The following is an 11,172-nucleotide window of genomic DNA, read 5'->3' on the forward strand; positions in this document are numbered from 1 at the left end:
CGTAATACTCACGAGTTTCTCGATGAGCACGTACTTATATGATGTTGGCCAATCATTCCACAATTTAGCTAAAAGTGTACAAAATTGATGGCATCCAGCTGTTATCGACATTTCAATATTGCCGTACTTTTAAGCAGTCTTGGGCACATGACGTAACAATCATGATTTGTTTTTTTTTCTTTATTCAGAAAAGTGCGGTTTATGTCCATAACCATTATTAACACACTGTCTGATGGCTTCTTTTTTTCCATTGAGTTTAAAATGTCGACGTCGGTGGAGCTTTCAGTGGGCAATGTGTTCAATGGCTCCATTGAAAAGAATAAATATTCAAAATGAAATAGTGCTTAAAATCATTGTGGTGTGTGGCAACTGTCATAAAAATCGTTTTTGTTGTAGTTATGCATGTATATTCGAATATACATTTTGTTCGTAGTTGGCTTACTAATTACTCACTAATAACCGCGACACAGAGAATTTATCATCGAATGTATCATAGATTCGGGTTTATGGCAATGAATTATGTACAGATCACCATCTCATATGTCTCCGCTTGTTAGAGTGTACGTAGCGGCTCATTTTCTACTCAGCTACAAGGCGCCCACTCTATTGCAGCAAGAATGTACGTGCTTTGAAATGTACACTCTCAAAACGTGTTTCAAACAGACATACCCTAGCTTGCATACAGTGATGATCAATAGTAATACAATGTATATTTCATTCGTCAACGATGTCCCAACATGGTTGAATGGCAGTCGTCTCGGTGTGCCATATATTTCAAGAATGAGCCAATTCAAAAGAGGGAAAAAGCATGATTACGATGTGGTGACATGCAGCGATGCTATAGCAAAATGTATGTCGTGACTGGCAGTATACTGTCGTTTTATATATATTCAAATCCGAGTTTTGAAAATATGTGAGCCTTACTCTGTTCTACAGAAACTGTCCCCAGAATAAACGTGTGCCACATTTCTTAAAATGTCATAATTCAATTCGTCATATCACTGACCTGTAAAACTAATAAATATAAATATATACTGGTAAATACTATGATCATGTGACCTAAGCAATTTAAAGGTATGTTATTGTTCTGTATTTTACAGGTATTTATTTGAACAAGACAACATCATCCCCACTCACCATGATACATCGCGATGATCTAAGTATTGTATTGATATTGACTGGACTGCTAACAATCTGCGTCAGCGCACCATGTTACGTGTACTGCCCAGGTTCTTTGCCTAGGAACATCGCTGCGCCGCTCTGGGCGGGAAGTACGGTAAGTTCACACAACTACAATATCGCTCTGCATTATGCAATACTGTACTGTACTGAATTGTATAGTAAAAACACTTTCTCATATGTATCGTATTTCATAATTGAATGTCCGTCTCTAATAACAAGTAGTGCGGTCACGCACCCACTGATACAAAATTCACAAGAGTAGTTCAATTTGTAGATTGATTTTGTAAATCTACGTACGACTAAGTAAAATATTACTTTCATGATACCAGATATAATTTCATATAACATGATGTATATTTATTATAATGGCATGGAAATAATCAGCTAAATAGTGTTATTTCCATGGCACCAATGTCCTGACATTTACCCAATATAGGATCATTCGGTTTCACAAAGGTCATTTTCGATTAGTATTATATATGCTAGAATTTGAACAAAAATGCAACTTTTAAAAGTGAAATAACACACGTATGAATTTCAGGTAGTTTTCAGTGAAATAGTTTTTATCATGGTAGACAAAACATCGTAATTATCCATGGCGTGAATTTCAACAGATTTTGAGTTGGGTGAATAGCTAATAACTAAAATCAGTTTTCATGATTTTTAGTAATTGCGGAGTAAACGTATTATATGCATTCATAGTTTCTGATAATCGTTTAATTGTATTTGTGTATTAACTAAGGTATTGCCATTGGTTACTTCTAGGCCATTATTGCAGGTATTCTTGGAATCGCTGTGAGTCCACATGCAAAGAAAAACGAACATCGCCCTGAGGTGAGTTCATTGAACCATTGCCTTGAAACGAGTAACGTCATTGGCCGACTGCACGCGTACCACAGATAATGACGAGACACAACGCAACGCATTATGGACGAGTAATACCAATGCCTCGTACTTACTATGTCATGTGCACTTTTTTTTAAACTAACAATATTTCTCACAGACTGACTAGACATCAGTATGTGGTTCGATTATAACTGATTCTTTAGAATCATTCCAAGGTCTATGGTATAGGCTAACATGCTGGGTGATTTGCAGAATCGTGTATGTACATCACGTGTTATTAAGAAGACAATTACATAATAGTTTTGTTTTGTTTTGGTAAGCAAATACTAGTACACATTTAGACGCAGTCATTCTACAAAAACGAAACTCACAAACATATCTTTTCACAGTACTTTGTGATGCACATCGCGTATTGCGTCGTCTCCTTGGGTGGTGTGTTTACATTTATCTACGGTGCATGGGGAGCTTTAGTGCTGAGAAAACATCTACCAGAAGCCCACATGGCATATATCCTGTACATGAGTTCTGGTTGCACGGGAATATTGTTAACAACCATAAGTATTCTCAACTATTTGGACTTCATCGATTGCTGTTATACCCCGCTAGAGAAAGAGGTACTTTATTGATATGTTTATGCTGTTTAATATTTTAAAACTGATGTTTACAGACGTAGCTGTCTTGTATTACGGTGTCTGAGAATTCTACGCCAGGCTCATATTATTTTCCCAATATATTAAGAAATATACATGCAGTCTCACAAAGAAATCTCCTGTGGGTAGAATATTTTAACATATTTTAAGTCTCCATGCGTATGTTTGTATGACTGAAGTTGCTGCTAATCTCCTTCCGATCAGGTTGTTCGTAAGAATGACTTGTAAGTTAACAGCGTATTTGACAGTGGTGCTCAAAATATTAATTAATTAATCAATGACCTGATACATTTTTTCATCTGCTTTAATATTTCAGAAGTTGGATTTGGCAGCTACTTTCAATCTGGACGACGCCCACGCCAAACCCGAACGAAACAACGCTGTATGAAAAGTAATTCAATGACGTTTTGTGAGGCGTTCGACTGAAATCACAGCAGTTCTTTTATAGTGCAGTACTGTTTGGTTTTTGTTAGACTGGAGAGATCGATTGGTGCCACAGAGGGCGCCATATCTAGACTGTTTATTGAACTGCAGAGAAAAACATAAAGTGCCGGGAAGGTGAAATTTGTACATTCGCACACTCTATACTAAGACGGACTTAAAATATTTATACTTCGCTTCACTAACTTAAAATAATAATTAATAATTGTTGATATTTTTAACTATCAATATTAAAAATATTTGTAATAAACATAATATTAACCTGTAGAATATTTTGATATGATACTCAAAAAAATATTCAAATTTGATAAGGTCATGCACGTGTGTATATATCACCTATATGACTGGGTCTGTTCCGACGTAGCAATCCTACAAGACACGTACGCGTCTACAAGAAAATGTCTAAAACATCATGATGGATTCAATTTATTTCAAATTGGAGTCACAATCACAATCGTGCTGCGATTTAGATAAATATTATGAGTGGCATACTCTCTTAGCTTTTTTTTTTACGCCCACTTGGGAATAGCATCTGACGATCATTCAGATGGAGCACTCGTTCTGTCTCCCTATCATCGTAGAGGGCGTTACGTACATGCCTGTGAAAATACGAATAACGTGACGGAGACGACATAGTATCATGTTTGACAGTGTTCTATAACTGCGAGGCAGTAAACGGTCATTATAATCCTCACGATGAAAATTATATCATTCAATGATCCCGAATGTTGGGCACCAACATCTTTCTGTCAGTGTTCGAGTTCATGGAGTTTGTTGAGGAGTATACCTCGTGATCACAATGTTTTACATCCATCTAAGTTAAGACGTGTGACGTTCAATTCATTGATGGGATTTGATCAATGGACTTAAATATTGATTAATACAGTTTGACGAATAAGGGTTGGGTTCGGATCAAACAAACAGGAATTCTCACATGAGAACACGTTAAATTGTGGCGTCCATATACTAGTAATAATTTCCTAGATCCCTCGCCCCATATGACAGTATAACAATTACCAATCTATTCACAAAATATCATCAATCTATTCAAACTTTTATTAAACTGTATTGATTAATGTTTTGTTTAATTCTAGTGTAATTGAAATTAACTTGAAAACAATCGAGACAAATGAAATGCTTTACAAGTGTTCATTATTTCATAGTTAACAATTTATATTATTTTGATTCAAAACAAATGTAGGGAACACCAAAGGATAGAAAGGTGTTGTGATCTCGGAACAACGACTTCGCTGCTTAAAATATAACCACCCTCTCCACGACTTCTACGGAAAGTTTCATGTCAGCTTCTTTAAGGTTTGCAGTGGGGAATTATGACAAGTAACACCATGGCTTAACTTGTCTCTCATTACTTGCGCTGCAAATTAATTGTTCGGTGTGTAACAAACAAATAGTTACCTCATTATCGGCCAATGCTGTAAAATATTTTATTTCCGCTTGGAATTTATTTTCGCTGAAGGGTTGATTCAGTGAAAAGTATTTTATAGTATTCAATAATCCCAAAAAAAGAAATTATTCGGGAAGTTGTCCGAGGCATAGAAACTGATTATTTATATTTATTTGTTATATCATTGACATTATATGGTAATCGTAGTAGGTATTCAAAATAGCTAGACGTTTAGAGCAATGGCTTAGAAGAACATGTATTTATCATCACGGAAACCACAAGTAAACAACATTAAACGACGCTTTTGGAGCAATTATTTTATTCCGTCATATAGTACTAATATGTAATACCAGCTAGACAGACACTAATGTAAATAGTATGCAAACGGCTAGAGATATTTTTTGTACAGAGAAAAAAACAAACAATATTACATCTTTCAGACTACAGATTTATATACTGTAATAACACTATTTGATTTGTATTTATTTGGCACCACATTACAATGTGGCTATTTCCAAAAATATCCTTGGAACAAAACTGATCCTAGCAAGTTACATCGTCCGTATACAAAGCAGATTGCCAGACACATGGGACAAAAGGCGGGGCGACCGCAGAACAAGAAATGATATTTAAATAATAACACATGCTTGTGAGGGTAATATCGGCGAGGGCATCATCAATTATGGTCATGATCAACAGCCCGAAGGCAGACAACAAATCGTGATATTGCCCGAATAACCATGTGTTATTTATTTTATCACATCGAACAGACATCCACCATGACAATCACAGCTACCATACATCACTCACACCCGCTCTCCCACAAAATAACAACTCTTATATTGAAGTATGCAATATTTTATTTTATCTATTATAACAAGTTTCACATTACTTAATAACATACATACATTGTTTGCTGAAAAAACAACGAAATACACTCAGTAAATGTTATTTTCAGCCATGTATAGTCTATTTATTTGAACCGTGTTTCAGCAGTGTGGATCACTCAAATTATCGAGAATAACATTTTTGAAATGAACTGAGAAATTCTCAAACGCAAGTTATTTGATCACTATACAGATAAAAAATGTCAGAGTGCCATGGAAGTGACTGAAATTACCTTCTCACGAACGTACCACACCTACAAGCCACACAGCTTTGTTTAGAGCGTTTTCGCGTAGAACGCGCTGCAGCGACCCCGGCTGCGACGTTTCAGTGGCGGCTTTGCCGTACATTTTCGCTCCATATAAAAAATACCCTATACATCAAAACAGAGTATCTTACTTAATATCCATTCTGGCACGTTCACTGTCTATTTCGGATGGCTAAAGTTCCTTCAAAACCCTGAAAGCAACCCCGAAAGCAACAGCGGCCAGAGCAGCACCAGTGCAGCGAACGACAATTTGTTATGCGCAGTATCGTTGCGCAGTAGTTTCAGTGACGTCATCCATGTGATATACCCATGTAATATCCACTTGGCGGGCAATATACCATGTAATATCCATTTTTATTCCATGTCATGTGACCGAGTCAACCAATCATAGCATGCGTAACAGCAGTGAGATGTGATAATCATAAATTCCACATTCACATCGCAGGATTATATATATAGAGCACCACTAGCGATGGCAAAGGGATATAAATTCGCCAGCGAGAAGGTATGATGCGACGTTTTCTACCGTAACTCTATTTGGGGGGGGGGGTCACATTATTATATTACAACAACACAAATGTAGTAGCTGAGTAATAATTTGGGTTGCCTATACACTTGTTTATAATGTGTTTGTATCTTATGGAAACTAGAATACCGTATACCAACACCAGAATCCGGACTGTCCGCACTCGATGCTAAATGTGACGTGTCATTTAGCATTCACTTTTTTTTCAATTTAAATATCTCAATATTTCCATTACATGACAATACTGTTTCTGGTGATATTAACAACGATCGATTCTTGCATGTTTTGTAAAAATCATTACATCTGGGCGTTTGTTTTATATTTTTGAATAGTATTTTAATAGTATTGGTAGGGGATTACTCGTCATGAGTTATTTTTTTCTATTAATTCCAATACTACGTAGGATTTGCTCCACAGTCTCTCACGTAAACAATATACCATATTTGTCTTTTGATTGTGTTTGCTGAATTTTCCTTTATAGTGGTAATGTCCACGCCTTCACTATCTGTCATACACCAATACATGGAAACTGTTGCAGCGGCTGAGCTAGGCACTGATGTTCTCTATGCTACCAGTTTAGGAGCTGAATTGTAGAGTTAAGCGGGTTATTATAGTGGGTGTTTCGCGTGACACCATGTCGTGCATCGGACTGTGTAGCTACGCAAGATCCGAAGAACAGGTAATGTCAGCCAGAAACACTTACTTTGGGTTGGGCATTTGACGATTTGCTGATATAGACTGATAACTCTTAAAATGGGTATATATAATAGACGAGTTATGAGAATTTTGAAATTGACTCATCATCCTGAATAAATATTAATTGAAATATATATATTAATATATATATTAATTGAATATATATATATTAATAAATATATATATTAATAAATATATATATTAATTGAAATATATATATATATATGTATATTATTGACCAATCACAGACAGTGCTGTTTTGAAATAAATCTATATATTTTCAAAGCAATAGAGTATATTACTTTTATTATATTCATATTTTAACTCTCAAGTAATGACTGCATTATACTGAATATTACTACAACATTACTATTTCAGGCTGAAGTCCCTGTGACGGTAATGGAAGGACCTGATTTCGAGTATCCTGGTTCAGTTGAACCTGGAGTGCCACAACCACCGCCATCTTACGGCAACAGTAAGTTACAATATTCCCACGTTTAGTTTTATTTATTTTCGATTTAAAATTATGCTTACGGGTTGCGTTTATACATAAATAGAGACGGACTATTTATATGCATAATTAGAGAAGAACTATTTATATGAATAATTAGGGGACAAACGCCTGAATTAAAAAGGTCTATGTATATGCATAATTAGAATGGTCTTATATGCATAATTAGGAACGGTATGTTTATATGCAAAATAGGAACGGTCTGTTTATATGTACAATTAGGAAAGGTCTGTTTACATGCACAATCAGGAACGGACTGTTTATATGTACAATTAGGAAAGGTCTGTTTACATGTACAATTAGGAACGGACTGCTTACATGTACAATTAGGAACGAACTGTTTACATGTACAATTAGGAACGGACTGTTTACATGTACAATTAGGAACGGACTGTTTACATGTACAATTAGGAACGGACTGTTTACATGTACAATTAGGACCGGACTGTTTACATGTACAATTAGGAACGGACTGTTTACATGTACAATTAGGAAAGGTCTGTTTACATGTACAATTAGGAACGGACTGTTTACATGTACAATTAGAAAAGGTCTGCTTACACGTACAATTAGGAACGGACTGTTTACATGTACAATTAGGAACGGACTGTTTACATGTACAATTAGGACCGAACTGTTTACATGTACAATTAGGAACGGACTGTTTACATGTACAATTAGGAAAGGTCTGTTTACATGTACAATTAGGAACGGACTGTTTACATGTACAATTAGAAAAGGTCTGCTTACATGTACAATTAGGAACGGACTGCTTACATGTACAATTAGGAACGGACTGCTTACATGTACAATTAGGAACGGACTGCTTACATGTACAATTAGGAACGGACTGCTTACATGTAAAACTAAGAACGGACTGTTTACATGTACAATTAGGAACGGACTGTTTACATCTACAATTAGGAACGGACTGCTTACATGTACAATTAGGAACAGACTGTTTACATGTACACCTAGGAAAGGTCTGTTTACATGTACAATTAGGAACGGACTGCTTACATGTACAATTAGGAACGAACTGTTTACATGTACAATTAGGAACGGACTGTTTACATGTACAATTAGGAAAGGTCTGCTTACATGTACAATTAGGAACGGACTGTTTACATGTACAATTAGGACCGGACTGTTTACATGTACAATTAGGACCGGACTGTTTACATGTACAATTAGGAACGGACTGTTTACATGTACAATAAGGAAAGGTCTGTTTACATGTACAATTAGGAACGGACTGTTTACATGTACAATTAGGAAAGGTCTGCTTACATGTACAATTAGGAACGGACTGCTTACATGTACAATTAGGAACGGACTGCTTACATGTACAATTAGGAACGGACTGCTTACATGTACAATTAGGAACGGACTGTTTACATGTACAATTAGGAACGGGCTGTTTACATGTACAATTAGGAACGGACTGCTTACATGTACAATTAGGAACGGACTGTTTACATGTACAATTAGGAACGGACTGTTTACATGTACAATTAGGAACGGACTGTTTACATGTACAATTAGGAACGGACTGTTTACATGTACAATTAGGAACGGGCTGTTTACATGTACAATTAGGAACGGACTGTTTACATGTACAATTAGGAACGGACTGTTAACATGCATGATTAGTAACAACCTTTTTTATATGCACAATTAGCGATAGAATGTGTATATGCATATTCGCTGTTTATATGCATATTTATTATTTGCAGAATTAGCGACGCACTGTATGTCCATAATTATGACGATTTATTTATATACAGACTGTTTATATGCATAGTTACCAACGGACTGTCTATTTGATTAATTGGTGAAGGAGTATTTGTTTATTTAAATACAGGTGATACAGAGTTTGTGTATGCCCCCCAGCGCGGAATGTACATGACCCCAAACCCGGTCCCAGAGGCGGAGAAGATTGAACAATCAGGGGCGCCCTTTGTCTTTGCATATGATGGCCCTGCAACCCCTAACTCGGAACTGGATAACCCGATCCCGTCATCGGAACCGGAAATTCACAGTGAAGAATAACCTATGTTTGTTAATGACGTCACAGTCTAGCATACTATATAACACTGAACGCGTGGTTATTGAACAATGTTCAATCACGTATTGTTTGTAGTTTGAGAGTACAGTAGTATTAAATACACATTTGCATTAGTGTTGTCTTGCATGTAAAATCACAGGTGTAAAACCTTGGCTTATAGTTACATAAAATATTTTTAAAATATTACATTTCGCATTGTATTTGTTTACTGATCAGCAAATATATAATATTTTAGAGTGATAAATTAATGGCATAATCTATCTTTTGTGATACTCTGCTTCCAATTTAGTGCTAAAGATTAGACTACCTATTAGACTATTTGACACTTATCACAACCCATTGCAAACACTGGTATATACAATTTATTGGTTTTGTATTTATAATAGTATTGTTATTCATATATATATGTAATTCATGCTTTATTTTGAAATTGAGGTTCTGTATTTTTTATTCATCGAAGATAATAAATAAGGGACGGTGTATTTCACAATTATGGCCTTATTTGCATCATCACGTTAATTGCAATTCATACAATTCATATTGAATATGCTATTATGAGTAAAAACTGTTATATGTTCTATTCTCATATTTTTTTAGAGATATTGTAATTTTTAATGTCGTGGTGGCTCTTGTGCAGAGTCAACTACGTGTTATATACTGTTCTATTTGCTCAGTGACAATGGTCACTAAGGGGAAAGTTAAGGTTTACCACGCCCAAGTGGTAAGACACAGGGTCTCTTCAAACGTATATATAACTGTTATGTTATTAAAACATTAACATATCAAAATAAACGTGTACTGTGTACATGATACCCCAGCAGATTAAGTCTATATATGGAAAGATATTTTGGTTGGTGATGCAAGCACGTTAGTCACCCGACGAAAACATCAATATGACGGCCATTTTTCAAGATGCCGACAGTCTACACCAAAATATTGCATATTCCTTCTTTGATCGTTTGTTAAAAATGATCTCTGTTTTTAATATTTTCGGAATTCATGATTATGTTGTCTTCCAAACATGATGAAATACATTTGTGAATAGTTACATTATGAAAATAGCCCCCACAAATCTAGAGTAAGTGTTCAGTATCCAATAATTTGTTTTGTGCTTTTGTTCCTAATTGAATGAAACACTGCTTATTCATTATTGATGAGTATTGTGTACTGTTTTAATCATCAAGAGATATTTATTTAAAAGAGTGACAGTCGAAGGCACAACCAGGACATACTGGTGATGTCACTGCTGTTAAACTCAGCGTGGGATCCAATATTAGTTTTACTATTTTTTGTAATGTAAATTGTTTCAAATGCTACCCTATGAAGCCCTACTAATTATTATATTAAAGGCAGTAAAGTAATATTAATAAGGTAGCAACACCTGAATGGACATGATGTGTCAGCGCGGGATAGCCGAGCCAAGGGTAATGGGACAATTGTTACACCGGATGGTATAAATTTCGCAAATGCCTCACTAGCTAAGGTACTATGAACCACTCTTCTGAGTTCCGACATATCGGTTAGAATCGTCCTTCCTTATCCACTAAAAAAACAGATAACCATCCTGACTCGCTCCATCAGGTAAATTGCCCAGAGAGGCATCACTGAATACAAACAGGGATAACTTGTCATCATCTGAGTGTTGAAACTTTAGAAGTAGATTTTCTGACTTCACCTTTCTGATGAATTTATTT

At 35.7% G+C, this 11,172-nt stretch overlaps 1 protein-coding gene across 1 annotated transcript; it reads left to right on the plus strand.

Annotated features, from left to right (window-relative positions):
- The first annotated feature begins 6,066 nt into the window (after window positions 1–6,066).
- LOC102807794 (uncharacterized) lies at window positions 6,067–10,628 on the plus strand. Its single transcript, XM_006815340.3, has 4 exons — window positions 6,067–6,182; window positions 6,685–6,882; window positions 7,278–7,374; window positions 9,275–10,628. Exons 2-4 carry the CDS (start codon window positions 6,838–6,840, stop codon window positions 9,460–9,462), a joined length of 330 nt encoding a protein of 109 aa, XP_006815403.1. The 5' UTR covers window positions 6,067–6,182; window positions 6,685–6,837; the 3' UTR covers window positions 9,463–10,628.
- The last annotated feature ends 544 nt before the right edge of the window (window positions 10,629–11,172 follow it).

Source organism: Saccoglossus kowalevskii, chromosome 7 (assembly GCF_978046115.1).
Source record: "Saccoglossus kowalevskii chromosome 7, keSacKowa6.1, whole genome shotgun sequence".
Classification (NCBI taxonomy): domain Eukaryota; kingdom Metazoa; phylum Hemichordata; class Enteropneusta; family Harrimaniidae; genus Saccoglossus; species Saccoglossus kowalevskii.

What these genes read in the sequence shown, in the direction of transcription:
- LOC102807794 (XM_006815340.3), top strand. Translation starts at nt 6,838, where the DNA reads ATGTCGTGCATCGGACTGTGTAGCTACGCAAGATCCGAAGAACAG. An exon ending in ACGCAAGATCCGAAGAACAG is followed by an intron (nt 6,883 to 7,277) that starts GTAATGTCAGCC and finishes TTACTATTTCAG; the next exon opens with GCTGAAGTCCCTGTGACGGT. An exon ending in ACCGCCATCTTACGGCAACA is followed by an intron (nt 7,375 to 9,274) that starts GTAAGTTACAAT and finishes ATTTAAATACAG; the next exon opens with GTGATACAGAGTTTGTGTAT.